The 25,816-nt window shown below is 44.5% G+C and overlaps 1 protein-coding gene across 1 annotated transcript in view; it reads left to right on the top strand.

Annotated features, from left to right (window-relative positions):
- The window catches only part of COL9A2 (collagen type IX alpha 2 chain), a 49,303-nt gene extending 24,073 nt beyond the window's left edge, over positions 1–25,230 (top strand). The window contains exons 16-32 of the mRNA XM_035121188.3: positions 986–1,039; positions 3,795–3,848; positions 4,017–4,070; positions 5,328–5,381; positions 6,488–6,532; positions 6,749–6,802; positions 8,064–8,117; positions 8,556–8,609; positions 9,781–9,852; positions 10,693–10,728; positions 12,028–12,072; positions 15,135–15,167; positions 16,255–16,401; positions 18,401–18,455; positions 21,131–21,319; positions 22,462–22,539; positions 23,828–25,230. Of these exons, the coding sequence (XP_034977079.2) occupies positions 986–1,039; positions 3,795–3,848; positions 4,017–4,070; positions 5,328–5,381; positions 6,488–6,532; positions 6,749–6,802; positions 8,064–8,117; positions 8,556–8,609; positions 9,781–9,852; positions 10,693–10,728; positions 12,028–12,072; positions 15,135–15,167; positions 16,255–16,401; positions 18,401–18,455; positions 21,131–21,319; positions 22,462–22,539; positions 23,828–24,033 (1,284 nt within the window). The 3' untranslated portion in view covers positions 24,034–25,230. The remainder of the gene's footprint in view (positions 1–985; positions 1,040–3,794; positions 3,849–4,016; positions 4,071–5,327; positions 5,382–6,487; positions 6,533–6,748; positions 6,803–8,063; positions 8,118–8,555; positions 8,610–9,780; positions 9,853–10,692; positions 10,729–12,027; positions 12,073–15,134; positions 15,168–16,254; positions 16,402–18,400; positions 18,456–21,130; positions 21,320–22,461; positions 22,540–23,827) is intronic.
- Positions 25,231–25,816: the final 586 nt, after the last annotated feature.

Raw genomic sequence — 25,816 nt, forward strand, 5'->3', positions numbered from 1 at the left:
TCAGTGTTGACACCCAGGGCGGGCTGCCCCCACCACACCCTTCCTCCACCGGTGCTCACATTTTGTGTTTGGCCTATTGTTAACTAATTAAACTTTTTTCTAGGGGGTATCCATGTTAAGTCTTTTTCAGAGTCTTGTAACATCACAAAGATGGTCAAATGGGGCTAATTCTACCATTTCCTGTTGCTGTCTTTTGGGTGCTTTAACAGTTGCTGGGTTTTTTGTGTGTTCTTTTATTGGATATAAATTTAATTGCTTTGTGTTACACACACATAAATATATGCCACTTGGATTGCTTTGACAGGAAAACGAGGAAGAAATAATGAACTGTACAGCCTGATGCTGGTTATTTTGTATTATTTGCATATCTTAGATGTGGGGGGGGGGAGAAGTATTGGGCCTTAAAATGACAGTGGCTTGCCTAAGTATGTTTGTGATTTGGAGTTTTTTTGTTTGTTTCTTTTAAACCAGGAACTTCTTGGTTTGGAGCTCTCACACTTACTGCACAATCAGACTCATTACCAGTGGGGTTTACTCTCAATTTAGCGAGCATAGGGATTACAGGATTAGACCCTCTACTCCCCCACTCTCAAAAGATACAAGTTGATTCCATAATCACTTGGAATCAGAAGCTTTTCCCAGCTCTCTGGCTCCCCATAAACAATTTGAATCAGGCTTCAGGGTCTTTAGAAGGATCCATGTTGGAGTCCATGTTCTCTGAAAAGGATTATTAGAGTTCTTCCAGATGGATGGGCATGTTGTGAGATCAGTGCAGTGTCACCCAAGTTCATTGGCATTAAAAAGGCCAGCCCATATCCCTGCTCCTCTTTAATTTGGCTTTATATATATATATATATATACCTGTTTGTGATGATATCTCAGTCAACTGCCTGCAATATTAATGCCACGTGTTAATTTTAGGAAGACTTGAAAATGTTCTCTTTCTCTTTCATTTTCTATTTTAACCATAAAATATTTGTTGTAGGGTGAAGAAGGACCCAGGGGGCCACCAGGACAGGCTGGCGAGAAGGGAGACCTTGTGAGTAAAACCTTTCACTTGCAGCATTAAGCTGAATCACCAGGAGATAAGCAGTTTCATGATAAGGGTGCTCCTTTGGCCTTTTTTGATTTCTTGATAAATCCACCCCACACCATCCTATCCAAGGGGCTCAAGAGCATGTGACAACTCCCACCTCAATTTCATTGATTAATTTCATTGGTTTTAGATATTTCAATTATATGTCCCATCCTCCTTCTAAGGCACTCAGGGCAGCAGAGCCTATATTTCTCCCCCTACCCCCTTTATCATCACAAGAACCCTGCGAGGTAGGCTAGGCTGGTGGATCCATGCCATTTTTACGGCTGAAAAGGAATTTGAATTTGGCTCGTCTGACTTCCCATGTTCTCAGTAGCACTGGAAATTCACTCAGAACTGGGCCTCTTAGAGACGGCAGGGCAAGTCCAATTAGAAGTAGTTCTGTAATCTGCTCCCCACCTACATCTGAAATTGCTTTTTGAAACTCTTCCAAGAACCTGAAGGGAAGAGCTTTCTGACCTATGCTTCCCTCCCCCCAACTGTGATGTCTGAACAATACCGCTCCTTCCCTCTTTATTTCACCGGGGCAGCAAAAACCTCAGCTCCCTCCACTGGCTCATTAACTCAGCCATCATCAAGACGAAGATGCATGTTGACTTGCCTTCAGTACAAACGGGATTAGTGGGATTCCAGCCTCCCTGCTGTAGCTGAAGAGGGGGAAGTTGGAGTCTAAACTTGTATCACGAACCTTGCTTTTGAAATTTATCCAACTACTCTCCTCCTCTCTCTCACGCACACACTCCCTGGGGCCAGCCTAAGACATTTTGCTGCCTGAGGTGAAAAACAAAATGGCGCCCTCCTCCCGGTCCAGATTCTAAAGCTGATGGAACTGGCAGTTTGGGGCCGGTCCATCCATGAGGCAAGGTGAAGCAACTGCCTCAGGCAGCGGGATCCGCAGGAGCACCAGATCTGGCCTCCCAGGAATGCATTGTCAGCTGTTGCCGCTACTGCCGTAGTGGTGACGAAAACTGTTTGAAGGCTGGATCTGCCTCCTCCACAGCAGTCCCGCTGCCACCTCTGCTGTGTTCCTTTATCTCAGGTCGGGGACAGAGGGTGGCGCTAGGGAGGGGTTGTCGCCGCAGCACCCCTTGGTGTGTGGAGTCCCGCAAGGTGCAATCCTTTCCCCGATGCTTTTCAATATCTTCATGCGCCCCCTCGCCCAGATTGTCCAGAGTTTCGGGCTGGGTTGTCATCAATATGCTAATGACACCCAGATTTATCTGTTGATGGATGGCCGTCCTGCCTCGGCCCCGGACACACTGACCAAGTGCTTGGAAGCTGTGGCTGGATGGCTACGTGGGAGTCGGCTCAAGCTAAATCCTTGGAAGACAGAGGTCCTCTGGTTGGGTCGGGATGACATGGGGCGGGGGGGGGGCAACTTCCATCTTTCGCTGGGGCTCAATTAGTGTCAGCCCCTTCTGTCAAGAGCTTGGGTGTAACCTTGGATGCCTCCCTTTCCATGGAGGCGCAGGTTGCAACCACAGCCAAGGTGACATTTTTCCATCTCCACCGCATTAAGCAGTTGGTCCCCTACCTTTCTCAGCCTGACCTGGCCACAGTGATCCATGCGATGGTCACCTCTAGGCTTGATTATTGTAACTCGCTCTACGCGGGGCTGCCCTTGAAACTGACCCACAAATTCCAGCGGGTGCAGAATGCCGCGGCGAGACTCCTTACGGGGTCCTCACCGCGAGATCACATTCATCCAGTGCTTTACCAGCTGCACTGGCTCCCGTTGGAGTACAGGGTCAGGTTTAAGGTGCTGGTTTTGACCTTTAAAGCCTTATGCGGCTTAGGACCCTCGTACCTACGGGACCGCCTCTCCTGTTATGCCCCGCAGAGGACATTAAGGTCCACAAATAATAACATACTGGAGATCCCGAGTCACAAGGTGGTTAGACTGGCCTCGACCAGGACCAGGGCCTTCTCAGTACTAGCCCCGACCTAGTGGAATGCTCTCTCTCAGGAGACTAGGGCCCAGCAGGAGTTGTCATCTTTTCGTACGGCCTGCAAGACGGAGCTGTTCTGCTTGGCCTTTGGACTGACTCAGTCTGACCCCGGTGTTACCCTCCCCTAAGGTTTTATCCTACAGATATTTAAATGAGGCTGCACTTGTAGATTCCTAATTTTTAAATTGAATTTTAACATTGTATTTAATCTGCATTTTAATTGAATTGTTTCTTTTATGCTTGCTTTGATATTCTTGTTGTTAGCCGTCCTGAGCCCGGTCTTGACTGGGAAGGGCGGGGTATAGATAAAATTATTATTATTATTATTATTATTATTATTATTATTATTATTATTATTTTATTAGCACCATGCATTTAAGCCAATATTATGATAGGTTTTATATATATATATATATATATATATATATATATATATATATTCGTTGGCTTTTAGTTCCACACTAATTGGTAGCATCGGTTCACAGCTATCCTTTCAATTTCTGGTACAATGTTCTACTTGATGTTAGAAACCCCAGAGGAATTTAATGCCACAGGAACTCCCTTCCTTCTTGCAGTCAAAAGCCAGCCATTGATTTTCTGCACATTAAATGTCTTGTTAAAGTTTGGCGGGTCAGTTGGTGGCAGCTATGAGCAGTGCGGAGACCACAACCAGAAGCTCATTCAGATTTCTGTGGTTGTCAATTCCTTGGTATATTAACAATGGGTCTTTCTGGGGGGTTACTTTTTAGGGTGCTCGTGGTTTCAGGGGCCCTCAAGGAGGAATGGGGCCAAAAGGGGGACAGGTAAGTATCTTCTTTTTTTCTGACCTCCATCTTGGAGTCCAATGGTGTTTGGGGGAGAAAGATGAAAGTAAGAGTCCTTGATTTCCTGCTTGGGGTAAATCAGCTTCCAAACTGACTGAAAACATCCAGAAACATTATTACATTTTTCTTCTTTCCCCTTTGCTGTAGGGTCTTCCTGGGATTGATGGCAAAGATGGCACCCCAGGTATTCCTGGAGTGAAGGTAAGAAGATGCCCTCAAACAATATAATTGACTCTTTGTTCTGTAAGCATTTTCTTTCATTGTTCTGTCACAATTGTAACTTGTTTGTCTAAATGAGCTGTACACAATCTTTAATAATAATAATAAAAATATTAAAAAGAAAAGTGCAAAGCAGATTCAGTTGAGCATGGAGCGCTTGCTCCTCTGTTCTCTAGAGCATGGGGCCAACCCAAAACTCACATTTTGAAAAAACTGAGCTATCTACCCTCCTTCTGCAGCCTCCCCCGTAGTGAAAAACGAATGATTAATTACAGGAACAGATACATTTTACTGCCTTTTAATGGCACCTGGGGCCATAGATAGCACTAAAGAATGGCTGAGGGCAGTGCCGGATTTACATATAAGCTAAACAAGCTATAGCTTAGGGCCCCAAGGGGCCCCCCAAAAATTTTTAAAGGAAAAAAAAAACCTGGATGTACATTTCCAAAATATAAGATAAAAAACGAATAAAATAAAACCTACATACAGCAACAGTGTTTTGTTTTGTGTTGTGTAGGCTCTTATGATGTAAGTAATGGCCCCCCACCTGCTAGCCTGCTCCCTAAAATATCACATATTTTGTTAAGTGCATATGGCTTTAGATTATGCATAGGTCCATAAATTAGGTCCATAAATTTAATAATAATAATAATAATAATAATAATAATAATAATAATAATAATAATAAATGATATAGCATTTATTCAACACAAAGAACAGTGACAATTTGTTGTTGACAAAGGACAGTTGGACATATAAAGGGCCCCATTACCTTCAGTAGCTTAGGGTCTCATCAAACTTAAATCTGGCCTGGGTGAGGGTTTTTGATGGGAAGGGCAGCAAAGCAACTATACCTATCAAGTCTCTCTGTCTGTGTTTCTCTCTGTCTCTCTCTGTCACTCTCTGTCACTCTCTGTCACTCTCTCTCTCTCTCTCTCTCTCTCTCTCTCTCTCTCTCTCTCTGTGTGTGTGTGTGTACTGGTATATGCAGTCTTCAGATTGCAAAGAGATCTTGGTGTGACCTTTGCTTGATATTAGGTCCCTGTGAAAGTCTCCTTTTTGTATGAGCAATAAGACCGTGTTCCCTTCCGTGAGCCTGGAGTTGTGTTCCTACAGCTATTGAAGTTTTATTTTTTTTAAAGACAAAAAAGTGCTGCAACCGTGTCCCGTCTTGCTGTTTCTCAATATTTGCTTTATTTCCCCCCGCCTTCCATTAATGGCTATTCTTCTGTCTTGCAGGGAAGTTCAGGGCAACCAGGTCTTCCGGGGCCTCCAGGCCACCGAGGCTTAGCTGTAAGTATTATTTCAAATCACTTTATTATATCACCTGAAGGTAGTTTGGCAACCTTCCTAGTTTAGAATCAGCCCAGTCAATTCCATTGGTGAAAAACTGCCACTGCTATATTTCATTTAAAACAAACAAACAAAATCTTCTCGTCTGTGTAACCGTAAAGCTCTTATTCAATATGTGTTGGTAACAGTGAAGGTTTGTGATTCGAACTAGAAAATTGGATATTACTGGGTAGTTTGAGAAATCTTTAGCTGAAATGGACAGGTTAACTGGATAATGTGGCTGCAGATGGGAACTGGGAATTCTCAGGAACTGCTGCAGAGATAGGCCAGGAGTGGGGAACCCTTGACTCTCCAGATGTTGCTGAACTACAGCTCCCATCAGCCCCCAAAAGCATGGCCAATGGCCAGGGATGATGGAAGTTGTAGTTCAGCAACAAATGGGTTACTAAAGGTTCCCCACGCCTTTGTTAGATATTTGAGCAATAGCTGTAAAGGTCCTCAGTTAGGGGAACATAGGTTTTATGTCCAATAACATATGTTTTTAATTTGAAAATAAAATAAAAATAAAAACCATAAGCATACCATAGATTCATAGAATTGTAGAAGTGGAATGGACCCTGAGGATCAACTAGTCCAGGCATAGGCAAGCTTGGCCCTCCAGATGTTTTGGGACTACAACTCCCATCATCCCTAGCTAACAGGACCAGTGGTCAGGGATGATGGGAATTGTATTCTCAAAACATCTGGGGGGCCGAGTTTGCCTATGCCTAAACTAGTCCAACCCACTGCAATGCAGGATTATGCAACAGTCCCACACAGGGATCGAACTTGCAACCTTGGCATTATCAGCGCCTCTATCCAGGCTGCCACATGTTGGCAGAACTCTGCTTATAAAAAAGATCCACGTGGCTTATCTAGCTGAGTGCCACCAATGATCTGTGGTAATGCATTTTCTAGTTTCTCTCGGAAGGAATTTCTCTTTGGATCTGGACCGAGAAACCCACCCCTTCCCAAGCCTAACAAGACAAGAAATTCTGGTATAATAAATATGAAATTATAATACAATAGATAATTTGGGGTTGCTGTTTTTTTCTTCTTCATTGCAGGGCTTGCCAGGCACACCTGGAACCAAAGGTGGCCCAGGACAGAAGGTGAGTGCCTTGACTTAATAATATCATCGGCTCCTCTTTCCTTTTAAACCAGCCTTCCCCTGGCTGGGGCTGATGGGAGATGTAGTCCAGAACCTCTGGAGGGCAACAGTTCCAGGAAGGCTGTTATAAACCATATACAGAGGGCCATCATAGGCACTTTGATGGATCAAGGAACCATCAAATGCTTTGAATTATGTCTTTTGATGTTTTAAACAGGGTGAACCAGGGGGTCGTGGCCTGGCAGGCTCATCGGGGGCACCTGGGAAACTTGTAAGTAAAAAGGGATTTCTGTCCCCCATTATATTTTGTCCCTTAACTTTAAAACATAGACACTAAGAGCTCTGCAATACACCCGTCTGTAAGGTTTCCTTGCTTATCCAGTAGATTTTTGCTTCCTTCCCTCTTTCTCATAATTTCTTGTTCATTCATTTTATTTATTCTCTCTCTCTCTCTCTCTCTCTCTCTCTCTCTCTCTCTCTCTCTCTCTCTCTCTCTCTCACACACACACACACACACACACACACACACTTTTCACTTCTGCTGTTTGTAGAACCTCATTTTCTCTTCTCTGGGCTGTGTTTTTGTTTGTTTCTTTGGCAGTGAGAGAAATTGCAGTCTATTCGGACTCACAAGCACTTTCTATTACATTAATGGTGCTTCTGCTATTAATAATGTATATGTAAATGACAGCTCTATGTTGGTTGGTTTCTGTTAGCTGCCTTGGTTATATCCCACAGAAATATTCAACATTTATAAATGAAGTTGGGCTCCTGTTACTCCTCACTGCAGGGGGAGAAGGTCCAATATGGCTTCACCCGCGGACAACAGATTCTTGCATTTGAATGGCAAAAAGGTGCCAGGGCAAAGCAGGTGTTGCTTTTGATGCTTGCACTTTCCTGCTTTGGACAGCAGGGGGCAGCAGTAGCCTATCAAATTCTTAGAAGCAAGTGAGGGTTGTGCTGTGTTTAAAGAAGTGCAAATATAATGATATTGAATTAATTCTGTGCAGTAAAATTGTTTAGCTTCCTTCAATGGCCAAGTAATCTCTCCCCCTGCCCCCATCCTGCAACAAAGCAGACCAGGCCTCACCAGACTTCTGTCTGGTGCTGGTGTTTTTTTGCAGATATATTCTGTGACCCATCATTGACACAATAATAGTGAACTAGTGGTGGATTAATACTGGACCCTCCTCACGTTATTCCACTTTTGTGAGTTGTTCTGAAATGCTTATCTGCTGTTACCACATTCATGCTGTCTGGAGGGGAACTTTTGTGCTATAGCACAATAAAAGTGGTACAGAAAAATTAACTGGCGCATTAGCGGTATAAAAAGTTGCAGGACATGCCCTGAATGGAAATGAAGCAGTTTGTCCACCCCAGAACCTTTGCAGGCACAAACATTATTGAAAGTGGGATTGCGTATTGCTGCCCTGATACTGCCATGAACACAAATCGTCATCAATGCACAAAAAGGGGCTGTTCATTTCTTAAAACCAGATCTTCAGTTGGTGTGTTCTGCCATTCCCATTCAGGGTGAGCCAGGACCTCAAGGAGAAGCAGGGCCGCAAGGGATCGCTGGTGTGAAAGTAAGTCTTTTAAAATTAATTCCTCTAAGGTACGGATAATGTGGAGGCATTATGGGAGTGGGGACAGCAGACTTAGTACACCGAATTGCTCAAATAATACCAGTATATCCCTAGGGCCTTTTGCAAATGAGGCAGATGATTCCTCGAAGTAGAGTATTTGCTTCAGGGGGTGTGATTTTTCCATTCAGAGTCTGAGGTTTATGCAGACCGGCCTTCCTCAGCCTGCATGATGTTGCTCAGCTGCAACTCCCATCATTCCTGACTGTTCCCCATGTTGGCTGGGGCTGGTGGGAGTTAGAGTCCAAAAACCTCTAGATTGGGGGAGGCTGGTGTAGGCCTTTTCGGGCAGGGCGAATGATGTCTTGCTCCCTATGGACACATTTACCTCACAGTTATGGCAGAATTGAACATCTTGACCTCTCCCCTTCTATTTCACAGGGAGATCGGGGTGAGAGAGGCCCAGTGGGTCCTCCAGGAGTGCAGGGGAAAGTGGTGAGTATGAATAATTTCAGTCCTTGAATTCAAATGCATTCCTTTTGCCTTTCTTCTGAAAAAAAAGAACCAGAGCTCTTTCCCAAGAGCTTCTTCGGATGGTGGTCTCCCCTCCAGGCACTTCTCTCTCTGTTTCACCTCAGAAGAGACCATAAGAATCAAACTTTCATCCTACTGTTTTCTCCAAGGAGCTCAAGGTGACATACATGGTTCACCCTCTCTTCATCTAACCCTCACAACAACCCTGTCAGGTACTGTAGGCTGTGAGGCAGTGATTGGCCCAAGGTCAACCAGGGAGCCTCATACCTGAGTGGGGATTTGAACTCAAGTCTCCCAGGTCCTAGGCCAACTTGTATATACAGTGGTACCTCGGTTTCTGAACGTCTCCACCAACGAACATTTCTGTTTACGAACGCTGTAAACCCGGAAGTAAATGCTTCACTTTTCGAACATGCCTCAGAGGTCAGACATGCCACACGGCTTCCGTTGAGTGCAAGATCCGGAGGCCTAGCTGTCCGCTGTTGAGTCCTAAGCACCCACGCAACACAGAGGTGATATTTGGGTTTATTTGGTGACTGTGTGAAATATATCTCTGATCATCTCATCTCAGGAGCACTATTGCAACCAATTTGTTTTTGTAACTGTGTGGATCTACGGTACCATTAGATGGTAAAATTAATGTTAAATTGCTGTTTTAGGGGTTGATTTTAAAAGTCTGGAACAGATTAATCCATTTGGAATACTTTCTATGGGAAACTGCTCCTCATTTTTCAAATGTTTCAGAACTCGAACAGTCTGCCAGAATGGATTGTGTTCGAAAACCGAGATACCACTGTACTTTGACCCTGCTGTGGTGTCTGTTGTATCATTGACTATTTTATTGTTTTTTAAAATATATTGTAAGCTGCCTCAAGAACTTTGGTTAGTAGGCAGGGTATAAATAACTCCTAAATTAATAAATGCTTGGACAATCTCTGTTTGTGGCAGGCAGCCCATGGTCCATGATTGTGGAAGGACTGGAACACCTGCTTTGCTTTCAGAATGTCCACTTTCAGTCCCCGGCAGCATTTCCAAGTAGGGCTGGGAGATACCCCTGCCAGACTAGGATATCAGCCTCTTCACTGTGACTTACTCTCCTCCTGGTGTGTTTTCTCCTTTTCTTTATTTCCAGGGCCCCAAAGGAGAGCAGGGACCCCCAGGAATTCCAGGCCCACAAGGTCTCCCAGGAGTGAAAGGTGACAAGGTACCATCGTCTTGAACTCTCTGACCAGAGTGGTGTTGAGGATGGAGTTACGCTTGGGTTTTCTGCAACTCTGGAAATGGGACAGCAGGTTTTGAAACTTCTAAAGCTGCTTTTAGAGCAGGTCCTGCAAATGGAGCAGATTTGCATAAACACACGTACTTTGCATAGATTTGGATATGAGGATGGGTGGGAGGAGGCAAAGAGGAATATCTCCCAGAATGCACCAGGCTTCTTATGCCAGGCCTGGGTTCCACTGAGATGAACCAAAGCTCTAGTTCCCACACAGTGATCCATACAGTGTGATGGCCTGCGTACATAAGTACAGAGCTACACCAGGGATTCTAACTCCACTTCATTTCCAGGTCCAACTTAGTGTTTAAAATCCTAAACAACTTAGGCCCAAAATATCTAATAGACCCCCTCCTTCTCTACAGCAGGGAGAAGGGACCTCTTGGTAGTTCCACCTCCCTCAGAGGTCCATGGTGAGTTTGACCTGGGAAAGGAGATTCTCTGTGACAGCCCCTAAGTTGCAAAATGCCCTCTTCATGGAGGTGTGTCTGGTGTCTTCACCATCATCAGCATATTTTCAGGCATATCTTCTTAGCCCTAAGGGCTAGAGCATCTTGCTTGATTCACTGGTGTTTACTCTGCAAGCCCCTTTTCCATTGAAACGGGGCCTGCACACACTGTGGTCTGGTTTGTGGAAGGTTTTTGAGAGGCTGGTCAGTCATTTGTCTTTTCTATGTCCAGTGATAAGCTGGAGTGGGTGGTCTATTAGTGGAAATTTATATAGAATTCAGCATCTCTTGGATCTCAGCATTTCCCTCTTGTCTGCTCTAGGGCTTCCCAGGAAAAAATGGGCCCAAAGGTGACATTGTAAGTCTTTATGATTGATTTTTGTCTGTTTTTTTTTTACTGCTCTGTTTATAGGGTTACATTGGTGTGAGCAGCTGGAAATTTACTGCCTTCTACTTTTGCCATATTTTATTAATTATATTTTTCACCTTGCACCTTGAGTATGAAATGCTCCCAGAGGGTAGCTAACAAACCATATTAAAAAGCCTTATGCAATTAATCCATAAAAATCAATAACATGACAAACAGTAGGAGATAAAACCTAGTCAGTCAATAAGCAAATAAGGTGGGCAAAAAAACCCACCAGCTTCGGTTGTCTGGAAGATCCCAACAAATCTAGAAGAGCTAAAATATCTAGAAGGCCTGGAAGATAAAGGGTGGGGGGACATACCCCTGGTGCCTAAAAGGAAGCATTGTAAGTGCCAGGTGAGTCTCCCTGAGGAGGGTCTTCAAAAGGCAAGACATACAGTTGAAAAGACCCTCTCTCTGGTCAGAGGAATCTAGAGAAGAACCTCAGTAGCTAAGGGCATTGGTGTCAGGAAGGCAGCCCAACAGGTATATCGCTTTTCAACTAGAAAGGGGTTTAAAGATAAGAGACACCACTTTGAACTGAGCTTGGAAATAGACCGCGGCATGAACCTGCCACCTGGCCCTGTGTGACCAGTGCTGGTCTGAGATGCTTTGCCACTGTAGGCAAAAATGCCCTGCCACTGCTGCCACAGATCCAGGCCCCTGCAATTCCCCCTCCCTGCCTCTACCTTCATGCCTGTGGTGCCACTAGCCCTGCCACTACAACTGCACCCTCGTCTGTGCTGCGCCCACAACGCAGCAGCAAGAGCGCAGTGGTGAGGGCACAGTGGCAGCAGGGAGGGCAACATCACTGTGGCAGCTGCATGGGCAAAGCCCCGGCAGGGCTGGTAGCAGCACAATGGCAGGGCAGAGGCAGGGAGGAGGTTGGATCTCCTGCCTGAGGCAAATGGCTTCACCTCACCTCATTGAAGGGCCACCTCTGCAGTATATTCTGAACTGCAGTTTCTGGATTGTCTTCAAAGGGTGTCCCATATACAATGCATTGCATTTCTCCAAATGCCGGATTATCAGAGCATAGATTACCATGGCCAAGCTATCTCTTGTGCACTCGTGGCTTCAGTTGGTGCTCAGGCTAAACTGGTAAAAGACTGGACTTGGTAGCAATTCAGAGACAAAGGCACATGCAAGACATGAGGGAGTGGAGCACTGAGAGGGAACAGGAAGTGCTAGTTTTGGGGGGATCATTTGCTATTCTGGCCAGAAAATAAAGCTATTGTTCCTTCCTTATAGGGAGATCCTGGTGTTGAAGGCCTTCCAGGGGAGAAGGGGGAGAAGGTAAGATACTTGCCAAAACTGTGCTTCTTGACTTGCAAAACCCAACATTGTCTGGTGGGTAGAATGTTGTAGAGCAACTTTTGGAGCTGGCTCAGTTATGGTCTTATAGCAGGGATGAGGAACCCAGATGTTGTTGGGTTCCAGCTCCAATCAGTCCCAGCCAGCATGACCAATGGTCAGGGGTGATGGGAGCTGGGAACATTGGAGGGCCACCAGTTAGCCACCCCTTCCTTATAGCATCCTTGTGTCCTCTCTGAAAAATGTTGCCTTCTGACTCCTTTTTGTCCCTGAAAGTGCTATTTACTGCAGACAGCATCTTCAAATGGTAGCCAGCTAGGGAGTACTTCTGGCAGAAAACGGGCTTGAAGCCCAAAGCTATTGCCCCACTCTAAATAAAAGCAGCCTGACTATTATTTATTATTATTATTATTATTATTATTATTACTACTATTTATACCCCGCCAATCTGGCCGGGTTTCCCCCGCCACTCTGGGCGGCTTCCAACAAACACCAAAATACATTAAAATATCACAGATTAAAAACTTCCCTAAACAGGGCTGCCTTTAGGTGTTTTCTAAATGTCAGGTAGTTGTTTATCTCCCTGACCTCCGATGGAAGGGCAGTTCCACAGGGCGGGCGCCACTACCGAAAAGGCCCTCTGCCTGGTTCCCTGTAACTTTGCTTCTCGCAGTGAGGGAACCGCCAGAAGGCCCTTGGCGCTGGACCTCAGTGTCCGTGCTGAACGATGGGGGTGGAGACGCTCCTTCAGGTATACAGGACCGAGGCTGTTCAGGGCTTTAAAGGTCAGCACCAACACCTTGAATTGTGCTCAGAAACATACTGGGAGCCAATGTAGGTCTCTTAGGACCGGTGTTATGTGGTCTCGGCAGCCACTCCCAGTCACCAGTCTAGCTGCCACATTCTGGATTAATTGCAGTTTCCGAGTCACCTTCAAAGATAGCCCCACGTAGAGCGCATTGCAGTAGTCCAAGCGGGAGATAACTAGAGCATGCACCACTCTGGTGAGACAGTCTGCGGGCAGGTAGGGTCTCAGCCTGCATACCAGATGGAGCTGATAGACAGCCGCCCTGGACACACAATTAACCTGTGGCTCCATGGACAGCTGTGAGTCCAAAATGACTCCCAGGCTGCGCACCTGGTCCTTCAGGGGCACAGTGACCCCATTCAGGACCAGGGAGTCCCCCACACGCCCCCGCCCCCTGTCCCCCCCAAAACAGTACTTCTGTCTTGTCAGGATTCAACCTCAATCTGTTAGCCGCCATCCGTCCTCCAACTGCCTCCAGGCACTCACACAGGACATTCACTGCCTTCACTGGTTCTGACTTAAAAGAGAGATAGAGTTGGGTGTCATCCGCATACTGATGAACACCCAGCCCAAACCCCCTGATGATCTCTCCCAGCGGCTTCATATTAAAAAGCATGGGGGAGAGGACGGAACCCTGAGGCACCCCACAAGTGAGATCCCAGGGGTCTGAGCACTCATCCCCCACCACCACTTTCTGAACACGGCCCAGGAGGAAGGAGCGGAACCTCCTGTTGAAGCACATGAGCAAGGTCTTGCCCCATTGAGCAGCCTGGCTGCTGAATTAGGCACCAGCTGACATCTGTACTCTCTTCAAAAGCAGCCCCATGTATAATGCATTGCCATGATCTAACCTAGAGGTTACCGGAGCATAGACAACAGAAGTTAGGTTATCTCTTTCCAGATAGGGGAGCAACTGGGCCACCAGCCGAAGCTGATGGAAGGTACTCAGTGCCACTGAGACCGCCTGAGAAGTACCCTCAAGCTGCACACCTACTCCTTCAGAGAGAGTGCAGCCCCCTCAAGAGCAGGCAACCTCCCATCCATTGGGTTTAGGGAACCGCTCACTAGCAGTGTCTCAGTCTTATCTGGATTGAGCTTCAGTTTGTTGGCTCTCATTCAGTCCATTACCGAGGCAAGACCATCTGTCCAGCACATCCACTGCCACACCTGCAGATGTAAAGGAGAAGTAGAGCTGGGTGTCATCAGCATATTGCTGACAATGTATTCCAAAACTCTGGATGACCCCACTCAGCGGTTTCATGTAGATGTTAAACAACATGGGGGAATAAAAGCAAACGTTGCAAAACTCCACATTCAAAGCTCCATGAGACTGAACAACACTCCCCAAACACCACTCTCTGACAGCGACCATCCAAGTAGGATTCTTTTTTAAAAAATAAATAAATGCGTTATTGGTTGGGTTGAAAATTGCATAACATAACAAAAATGATCATTGAAAACAAAATAAAAATAAGAGCATACAATCTTTCACTCCTTAATTGATATTTGCTTTGTACATCGTTTTGTAATTCAATTTAACTTGACCTCCGATCCTCCCATTGATTAAGTTATTTAAATAGGTACATGGATCCACATGTGGTGGAACTGTAAAAAGATTAGACAGTTTTGGGAAATGATTTACAACGAGCTTAAGAAAATGTTCAAATGCTCTTTCCCTAAAAAAATTGAAGCCTTCCTGCTAGGAATTATGGGTCATGAAATTCCAATAAAGTTCAGGAGAATCTTTATGTATGCCACTGTAGCAGCCAGAATCTTAATTGCAAAAGATTGGAAAGGAGAGGATATACCATCTAAATCAGATTGGCAAAACAAACTAAGGGAATACGCTGAACTGGTGAGATTATCAGAAAGGTTAAGAGACGTTGCAGATGAACAATTGATCAGAGAATGGGACATATACAGAGTTTATGTAAAAGAACACTGTCAAATTACCAATCCAGCGCCAGGTTTTGATTGAACTTCTGTGTGTAAAATAGGAAAACTTGATAAAACTCAAAGTAAGTCAGACAACATGGAGAAATCTTAGGCAAGTCCATCCAAGCAGGATTCGAACCACTGCAGAGCAGTGCTGCCCGCTGCCAATTTTATGTAGACTGTTGATTATGGTGTGAATGAAATATACATAGGGAGTTTTGCTCAACTGATGGTTAGAGATTGCCCAAGCAAGCTGTTAAGTGGATGATCTTTATTTTTGGTCTCTGCTTTTCATCTGTAGGGTGAATCGGGTGAGCCAGGACCAAAGGGACAGGTGATTATATGCAAACAAATATGCATTTCCTTTAACATTGTGAATTAGGTTGGTTTACACTTTTAAATACAAAAGAAGAAGAATGTTTTATTCTTCTGATGATCGGGGAGGGTGGATTGCATTACTTATGGGGCAAAGTGTGCGACTAACTGAAGTTTTTTTAGGTGAGCAAAAACGGAGGGGAAATGTGCTAGAGACTTAAAAATGCTATATGGATAGAATTTGATATGAAGAGAATACAAGGAATAGAACCAACAAATTTCTCATGCTTAGAAAGCAAGCACTCTGGAAACTGATGGCCAGCAAGTTTAAGGCAATCATAAGGAATTCCTCTTTCATGCAGTGCAGAATTAACCCTGGAATTTACTGCCAGAGGATGCCCTAATGGCCATTTTCATAACTGTTTTTCTTTTGAAGAAATGGTTTAGATGAGTTTATGGGAGCTATTGGCCAATTAAGACATTTTAATCAAAAATAGAACCCTATATGGCTACTTGGGGATTCACAGTTTGGGGGGGGGGTGTTGGATATTACCCTCATGCCCAGCATGTTAACTCTAAGAGGCATCTGATAGGTCACTGAAACATGGAACGGTGAGCCAGTCTTACTCACCAGAGAATAGGGATTCCAGAGAATACTGTACAAAACAGATACTGAGGCAGAAATTGTTGCAATGCTTATGTTTCTCCAAGGATAGATCAGAAACCATGCAAGCAAATACAAGCAGTATTCACTATTATTTGCATGCTAAATAATAATAATGTTATGTAAATAATTATTTTGCTTTCCACATGTTTTTAATGTTTTCCTTCCACTGAAATTCATTGGAATTGATTGCATAATTACTGAATGTTAGTTTCCTCCATTGTCAATAGTAAGATGAATAACCTAGGTTTTAGCAGAAGCCAAACTGTAGTGGAACAGAAACAGTGCTGACTGTAATGAAAACAGGACGGGACAGAAATTTCTGCCTCCTTATGCCCCTGTCCACCAGCCATTCTTATCACTGTGCATTAGCTCTCCAGTCTTAAAAGGGGCTTTTTTTTAGTCTTGGGCCTCTTCTTAACTAGCGTCTGATCTTTCACAGCAAGGTGTCCGCGGGGAGCCTGGTTTTCCTGGACCTACTGGGGATGCAGGTGCACCGGGTATCCGAGGCTTCCTAGGACCTCCCGGCCCCCGAGGGCTAGCTGGGGAGCGCGGTGTACCTGGAATGCCTGGCACTCAAGGTGCTCCGGTGAGTTAAACCTGATAATCCTCCATGCTACCACAGAAAACAGCCACACAGCACAGCACATGCCTGAGCTAGATGGACCAATGGTCTGACTCAGAGTGTAAGGCAGATTCCTGTGTATTCTGGCAGTGGCTCTTCAGGTTCTGTCCAAGAGATCCTGTTCTCACAATCTGTTAGCAGGTTTTTGGTTTTTTTAAAAAAAGAGGTACTAGGAACTGGAACTGGCTTCTCCTGGATGCAAAGCAAAGGGGCAACTCACAGAGGAAGCAGTTCACTGTGTGTCTTCGTGCCCCTCTGTGCTGGTCTTGCCTTCTCCCAGTTACCCTCCTCTAGAGGTGAATAATTCTGGACTGTGTCTGCCTGCATCACGTGCAATTGGATCACTGAGGAGGCTGGCCTATTGCATCTCTGCATGAATAATGATTCTTCCTTCATGTCAGGATGCATGCCCTGCTGTTGATGCTTTGGATGCTCTGAATTAGGGCACAGCACCCTCTCATGGCCATCACTAAGTAGTGCATAAATAATCTTTATGAAATCAGCAATTTAATGATTTGCACATGAAGTAGAAACCCTGGTTGGCTGTTGCTGTTCTGCAAGCGTGCAGATCCATTTGTCAGCCCAGCAGAGCTGAACTGCAGGTTCTGTGGACACTGCATCTCCAAGGAGATGCTACCAGGCACTGATATTTGCCCATTGCTTTCTCGTCCACTGATTTGCACACAGAATCTCAGCAGTACCACAAGCAGAGAGTAGAACTGGAAAAGGCACTCTGTAACTGGGCATTGCTTGATAAAACAAAGAGGGGCGAGTAGACCTTCCAGGTTTAGTGGTTGGGATGTCAGCGTTCTGCATGGCTTTTTGTCCCCCACTCCCAATTCTTCATTGCAAGTAGATGCACAGCTGTTTAGGTAGCAGGTCTGACTGCACACAAGTAGGGTTGCCAGACTCAATAGAGGACAGGACTTCTGTGCCTTTAATTGCCCTGCTCTCTTTTGAGTCTGGAAACCTTAAAGAGAAACCAGCAGACCCTTTGCTTGGAAATTAAACAAAGGGTCTGCTGGTTTCTCTTTAAGGTTTCCAGACTCAAAAGAGAGCAGGGCAATTAAAGGCACGGAGGTCCTGTCCTCTATTGAGTCTGGTAACCCTACACACAAGTCAGATATTTTCCTCCATGTAGAGTCCTAGTTGTGATAACCAGCAAATCACCTTGCAGGCCTATAAGGTTTCTGGAGTCCAGAGCTAACAATGATGGTAAGAAATTGGTGCAGGCTTCAACAGGGGGAAATTGTTAGGCTATGGAATTCATGACCACAAGAGGAATAATGGCCACCAACTTTAAAAGCAACTAGAACAAATGCATGAAGGACTAGGAGCCTTGTAACTGTTGTTACTCAGGAATTGTATGAAACCCCCAAAATTGGTGCCGTTTCTAAAGGTTCAGTCTACCATCTTGATTCATAATGGTGTCCAATTTTATCCAAACACAGATGAAAGCCGCTCCTTGATCTTGGGAATCATCGTGCAAAATTTAGTTATGATATTTTAAGAGGTGTCAAATGCATAGCAAAGAGACAAGCAACTTTTCAAAATATATGGTAGACTAGAGGGTTCCACTCTGCTTGCTCTACTTCCCAACCATGTTAGTGCCTCCCGCCCTTCTCTTCTTGGGGTGACCCATTCTGAGGTGAATTCCTGGTAGGGCTTTCTTCCAAGTCTTGGCTCAGTCTCTGTGCCTCTTGTACCCCCTAGTGACTCAGAGTGTTGTCATTGGTCATGATAGCTGTGTATAATCTCTGGTATCAGAGCCCATGCCTTTGAATACTTGTTGCTGGGAAACAACAGCAGGAGAGGATTACTGTGCTGGTGTCCTGTTTATGGGTGCCTCATAGCTATCTGGTTAGCTGGTATGAGAACAGGATGCTGCCTTAGGTGGGCCTTTGAGCCCGCCAGGGCTTTTCTTAGATCTACAAGATCCATTTCCTCTCTTTCCATTTTCCAGGGCAGGGACACAGGAGATCAGCACATTGTTGATGTGGTCTTAAAAATGTTACAAGGTGAGTACATAGAAAGAGCCTGCTGGGTCTGAACAAGTTGGGTCTGTATTGGCCAGTGTCTAGATTACAACAGTGTCCAACCAGATGCGTCCTATGAACCCATGAATAGAGCATGAAAGAAACAGCTTCACCCTTCCATTGTTTGTCCCCAAGTAACTAGTATTCAGAGGCAAATTGCCTCTGAAATTGGCAGTCCCGTACCTTCTAAAAAAACAACAACCAGGGTTGAAATCCGTCACGGAATTCACACAGCGTTTGCAAAATTTGCACGGATGTAGATATACAATGATTATCAACCTAGTGAACAGGCAGGGTTTAGAAAATGATCTCCCACAGCAGATCATCTATTAACTATGAAAATGTTGATAGGAAAATGCAATGAATATAGCATCCCTATATACGTTGGGTTCAGCAGTTTCAAAAAAAGCTTTTGACGCTGTTGAAACCTGGGCTGTACAATGAGCGTTACGAAACTGAAGAATTGACAGCAGATCCAACCAGCTGTTGCAAGAAATAGCAGACAAGGCAACAGCAATGTATCATATCCACAGAAAGACCAACCCCAGTACCCTTAGAAAGAGGAATAAGGCAAGGAAATGGCTCACATAAGCTATTTGCACTTGCATTGAAAGGTGTGTTTAAAAAGCTGTTATGGTCAGAAAAAGGAATTAATATCAACAGAAAATGCCTAATATGCAGATGATATATAATTGCCAAAAGTTGACAAAAAGTGCAAGAAACATTGTACTACCTTTGTAAACCAAGAAAATCCTTAATAGAAAAAAGAAAAAAGAAAAAGGTAGGACTGAAGATGAATCTAGCAAATATTAAAGTAATGTTTAAAGAAGAGAATGATATACAATTAGAAATTAAATAAAGCAAATTGAATAACATATCTATTTAAGCCAAAAGAATAATACTGGGAATTGAAAATCAAACAGTGGAAATAAAGTGGAGATTAAAGCAATTGTGGGTGGCCTTTGGAAAACTCAACTGTATAATGAAAAAAAAATCCTTAGGCTTTAAAGCTAAAGTGCTCAATATGTGCATTTTACCTGTGATGTGTTATGTTACCTGTGATGTGAAATGGACCACGACACACACAAGCACAAACAATGTAAGAATAAAACAATATGGCATGGAATGCCCAATGTTAAGAATATCAATAACATACAGGAAAAACTAATAATTGTATATGACAAAGATTGAAAGCTATGGATGGTAGTGGAAAAGGCTGCAAAATTAAAAAGGGCATACGCCGGACATGTGGTAAGAGGCTGTTCAGGCTGATGAAATTAGCAGTGTTAGTATGGAGGCACTGCAATTTCAAATGACCAAGTGAATGACTACCTATGTGACGGGTTGATGATCTAAAACTCACAGCAGGGTTTACGTGGTTGCAAGAAACAAACAACAGAAAATAATGGTGGGAACTTGAAGAGGTGTATGTCCAAAAAAGGAAGGAAGGAAGGAAGGATATACAGTGTAGTCCTTCTAGGGTTCCATCAGCTGCAAATTAGTGTCCTCAAAATTCAGCCACTTTTGCAGTTTTATTCCGCAATAAAATCTTTTTTTGTTTGTTTTTGTTGCTGCTGGGGTGTTTTGTTTTGTTTTGTCCCAAATAATGCTAATGTGAAAAGTGTCCCATTCATTTTTTTCAAGGAAAAAACAACTTGGAGAAGCAGGTAAATGTCTTTCTCCTGACACATTTAGCTTTGCTTTGGCACATATTATCACTCCAAGACACACTGGAATTTGGCTTGGGGTAACAAAATGTCCATTTCTTAGTAGTGGAGGGGCAGGACTTTGGCCCAGCATTTAAATGCGAAGCTACCCAATTTGCACTTTCCAAACCAAAACATGAACTCGGCAATCCTTTGAAATGCCCACTTCTCTGAATTTTGCAATGCATTTCCCTAGCCTAGGGATGTGTATAAATATGCATATATTAGTGAAAATAATATACAAAATGCATTCTATTAGGGGAAATTGCAGAAATTGTGTATATTAGGAGGGATTCACATGAAAATGCTGATGAACTTTCATGAGGACTGATACGGAACAGTGGATAATTGAACTCAAGATTGGAAAATGAGAAACTGCGAGAAACTAAAATTGACCCATTGGCCCATCCCTATTTCTTAGTTTCTGCCTGTGGAGGTTAATAACCATTCATAGATCATTTCTCCTTGAATTGGTTTAATTTTGTTTAAAGCCACAGTGAATTCCACGGGTTAATTATGTACAGTGGTGCCTCGACTTACGAGTTTAATCCGTTCCAAAGGCACCTTCGTAAGTTGAAAAATCCGTAAGTCGAAAAACGCCATTGGAAATGCGATTTCCCATAGGAATACATTGAAAACGGAAAAATTCGTAAGTCGAAGCAACCCTATCTAAAAATTCGTAAGTTGAAAAATCCCTATCTAAAACCGCCGCATTTTTTTTGGATGTCGAGACATTTGTAAGCGTGTGGCCATTACCCCCATTCGTAAGTCAAAAAATTCGGTTGTCGAGTCGTTCGTAAGTCGAGGTACCACTGTATTGTATGAATGCATACGAAAAGCACATTCTTTTTGTCTGCCCTGAATCTGCCGGATCCAATAAGGATGGAGGAGCCCCAGGTACATGCCATGCCTCTCTCTGCCTCATTCTCTCTCACTCACTCTGCATTACAGAACAACTGGCTGAGTTAGCTGTGAGTGCTAAAAGAGATGCCATAGGAGGGGCAGGTGTGATGGGACCACCTGGACCTCCTGGACCACCTGGGTCACCTGGTCAGCAAGGGCCACATGGACACCCTGGCCCTCGAGGCATCCCAGGAATCCTAGGAGCTGTAGGACAAATTGGCAACACTGGACCTAAAGGTAAGAGCCCATCTCTGCATGAAAAGCCTCATTGAGTTTTGTGGCTCAATTCAAGTGGCGTGTGGCATATTTCCTCCTTCCTGTGCTGCTTCCTCTTCAGTGCTTAGCAATGGTTCATTCTGACATCCAAACCAGCAAAATATGGTTCATGTTTGCTCTCCAAACCAGTATCAGAACCCCCTTGGTAAACTTCGCAAATATGGCTATTTTCTCTGACTTGTGTTCCGCAGTTAACTGTCTTGCATAGTTTGAAGTTTTGCTAGTCATGGGGAGGAGTGGCAAGGAGCTATGTGTGGGCACTGAAGCCCCATCAAATTCCAATAACCTGCTGATTTCAGCCACGAGGGCTAGAAACTTGTACAAATTTTAAAGTTGAGATTCTGAAGAAACTGACTTCTGCACACGTTTGCACATTCTAGAGCAGGGGTCTCCAAACTACGGCCCCCGGGCCGGATGCGGCCCAATCGGCCTTCCAATCCGGCCCGCGACGACCCCCGCCGCCCGCTCTCACAGCGCGCGGCGCAGCGACGATCTAAAAAATCGGCAAAAAATCGCCGAAAATCCTTTGTGCGCATGCGTATGGGCCTCTCCCGACCCGGAAGAGGTCATTTCTGGTGCACTTCCGGGTCGGGGGAGGCCCATACGCATGCGCACAAGCGATTTTCGGCGATTTTTCCCCGCACGTGTGCGCATGCGCACGGGCGCGCACTCCCCCGCCCTCCGGCCCGCTGCGCGCGCACTCCCCTGCCCTCCGGCCCGCCGCGCGGTAAGTCTGGGGACCCCTGTTCTAGAGGTTTTCTTTGTGGAATCGCAGCATAACTAAGCATAACTGGCAATGGGGGTGGGGAAGCTGAATCATGTCTGTTTCCTTTGTGATAGCTTATTGCTGATTTTAATTACCGTTGTATGTCTTCAGAACATTTGTTTTAAACTGCTTTTTTCTGATAAGTTCAATGTTTTAATTTTTGTAAATCACTTTGAGGTTTTAACTGCAAGTGAGTGGTGTATAAACTTTGTTAAATGAGAGTTTTTCTTCAGCAAGAGCAATGCAGAATCAGCTGCTCCGCTGTCAGTCCTGGAGGGATGTGTGTGTGCATGAAGTGTTAAAAGTCTCTCACTGTTCCCCCCTTCCAATTCTACAGGAAAGAGGGGCGAGAAAGGGGAGCAGGGAGAGCCCGGCCGTGGACATCAAGGGATGCCAGGGCCACCAGGAATACCAGGTAAGGTGACTGCAGAGGCACCAAGGGCAAATCACAAACAGAAGGCTTGTCAGGGACTTCCCACATGGCATCAATGCAAGTTGTCTTGGGCAGTAGTGGCACATGTTGTGTGGCAGAGGTGCCTTCTGGTGCCCACTTTGCCCCTGGTTGAGAATGAGGCAGTAGTGAGGTTGGGGCCAGGGCCACCAGTACAACCACACTGCCTTGCCCCAGCTCCATTTAGGCCCCACAGATCTACCCCACCACATGCGCCATGGCCACGGGTCTTCCACTCAGCATGATCCCAGATCACTTATCACACCTACCTTTTAGCCCACTGTCTCTTTGAGTAGCATTGTCAAGGGTCTTGCCAACAGGCTGGCATCCCGCAACCCAGCCCCCTCCCCAAAATGCCCACCCGGAGAGCTTGAGAACAAAGAGGTCACAGCAAACAGGCTCAGTATCAGAATCTAGGCTGGCATGGGTATGCCAGGGCTGACCCCGGTTATTGTGACATCTTTTTGTTCTTACTTCTTTTCGAAATCTTTTATAGTCAGGAGGCAGCCAACTGGGCATTCCCATGGCTACAGATGATATTTTCATTATTTTTATTTTAAAGTACATTATCCATTTCCATGGTGCTTATGGTAAAGGTGTTTAGCACCAGACTAGCAAAAGCGAACGCCATTTTATTCTTACAGTCATGATGGAACTATTTCGCCTCCTTTTTCTTTTACGATTGGTTTGGTTTTTTTCTGTTTGCTTTAACATGCCAAGAATGTAGAATCAGCTGTGAATCATTGAATAACAGCAGAGGGGAGAAGGGAAATGTTAATTGTGTGCTTCACACCTGAAACAATGCACTTGGCTGCCTTGTGTGTGTAAGACTGTTACAGGTGTGGGAAAACTGTGTCCCACCAGATGTTGGACTTGAGCTCCCATCAGCCCCAGCCAGCATGGCCACATGGGAATCTCCTTTGCTTTTCTCCCAGAACCTTGAGGTCCACCAACTGGAGCCAAATGAAAAATAGTGTTGTAGAAAGGGGCAGTGAATGAGGGCACCCTTGGATGCATCTCACTCCAGGAAATTGTTCTCAGTAGTAGAACTGAGACCACAGGTCTATCACACAAAAATTTGTCTTTGTTTCAGTAACAAAAAAGTTGCTGTGATCATTAAATGGTTGGGTGCCAGAAACGCTTGGTGATCTATTGCAAATCAGCCAGAGACCTACCAGGAGGTCCTGATCTACTTTTTGCCCGCAAAAGATGCACAAACATGGACTACCCATTCCTCTTTTCACTCTTCTAGGTCTTCCAGGACACCCTGGCCAAGCCACAAATGGCAAAGAGGGAGAGCGAGGCACCCCAGGTGTTCCAGGAGAAGCTGGGCGGCCTGGTTTACCTGGCCCTCCTGGTTCTCCTGGGCTCTGTGAGGCAGCCGCCTGCCTAGGAGCCTCTGCCTATGCTTCAGCCCGCCTGACTGAACCAGGTGCTGTCAAAGGACCTTCGTACTAAATGTGGTCGGGGAGAAGTTCTGTTGCATTGAGTTGGCAAAAGCTCCACCACTGGCATTGCGGGACCAAACACACCAGGACTTGAGAGCAAAGAGACGGGGAACAGCCAATCAAAAGCTCTTACGGAGCGAGGAGGCTCTGTCTATTGCTTGGGCAACAGTCCATTGCTGTTGAGAAGACAAAACTTGGCCACTGTGAGTAGCCTGAATCTAGGTGAATTAAAAGGCGCCCATGGAGACTCGCAGAGATGCAAAACTTGTCTTAATAGCTTGGATCAAAATTGCACATGAAACCTCACTAAATGACTGTTCCTCTTTTAAATACGTAGAGGTAATTGCTGACCCCATCTCACTGCCATGAAAATAAGTGTGTGTATTGTCTAGATAGATGTTGTCAATAGTTCGAAAAGCAAGGGGGAGGGGATTTTATCCTTTATCTTGACCCCAAATCATATTATAATTTGTTGACTCTGTAGAGCAGCCTTCCCCAATCCGGTTTTCTCAGATGTTTTGGACTACAATTCCCATCAGCCATAGACATCATGGCTGTCCTGGCTGGGGCTGATGGGAGATGTAGTCCAAAAATTGAAGGCATCATTTTGGGAGAAAGCTTCTGTAAAGTACACACAGTGACTTCTCTCTGTTGGTGTTTGTGTGGAATAGCTCCACATGGGGAAAAAAATTGGAATTGCCGCATGAATGAATTTTCTTGATAAGTAGCATTTGTTTCTTCAAAATGTAGTTTTTGATCATTCCCTACCCACCCGAGTTTTTCTTTACCTCACTATGTGTAAATAGCACAGCAAAGCTTGCTATCAGAAGAATTTACCTTAAGAACAAGCTTATCAATTGATCCCTTTATAATTCTTTAATTATTTCATTGATTCACTGCCCCCTTTACTCTTTCAGCCCCTTCTAAATCTCTAACTTGTTAACTTTTTGTCACATTATATTGCATTTGCATGGAAGGATTGATCTCCCCAAATTTGTCCTCATTTCTACTTGCATTATTATTGTACTTTTTATGAGATACAATTTTTGGTTGATTATTTATCACCCCAAATCATCTCTCCAAAGCTGTAAATCTTTGTAAAATAATGTTGTTTTATAAGTTCTAATTAAAAATCAGTATTTTTTTTCCCTCCACAAAAAATAGCTAGTCAAACAAGACAATAAAATGAAGAATGAATGCCAATTAACGTAATTGCTTCTCTGGGTTTAATAGACTTGTAAAAATTTGCTTTTCATTAGTGTGTGTTTCAATAATTATCTTTTGTGGCTAATTAATCATCCTCATGATTTATTTACTGGATCTTGCTCTTGTTCAGGGGATAAAATGGATTCCTTTGGAGGACCAACCTGGCTCTGTGATCCTTTAGATACCGTATTGTCCACATTTTGTGGAAGGGCTTGAAATGTAGCTAACTTTCCAAATTTGATTCAAATTCCAGTTCTGAAATGTGTTTGGTTTGTGTGTGCAGGGATGAAACTGAGGTTTTAATGATAGGACTTTAGCTACATCATTTATTCTAGGGCAGGGGCATCCAACTCCCAAGAGACTGAGATCTACTTCCAGAAAAAATATCTCACAGTGATCTACTCATTTTTTTTGGGGGGGGGGAGCAGGTCAAAGTTGTTGATGAGCTTTCCTTAGGGTGGGAAATCAAAGTTGTTGAGCTTTTTTGAGGGGGGAAATTCATAAAGCTGATGAACTTTTTAAAACAGTAAGTAAGAAGAATTGCAATAAATTGCTCACCAACAACACAGCCTCTATCAGGCGAATGC

Source organism: Zootoca vivipara, chromosome 6, assembly GCF_965207765.1.
Source record: "Zootoca vivipara chromosome 6, rZooViv2.hap1.1, whole genome shotgun sequence".
Lineage (NCBI taxonomy): Eukaryota > Metazoa > Chordata > Lepidosauria > Squamata > Lacertidae > Zootoca > Zootoca vivipara.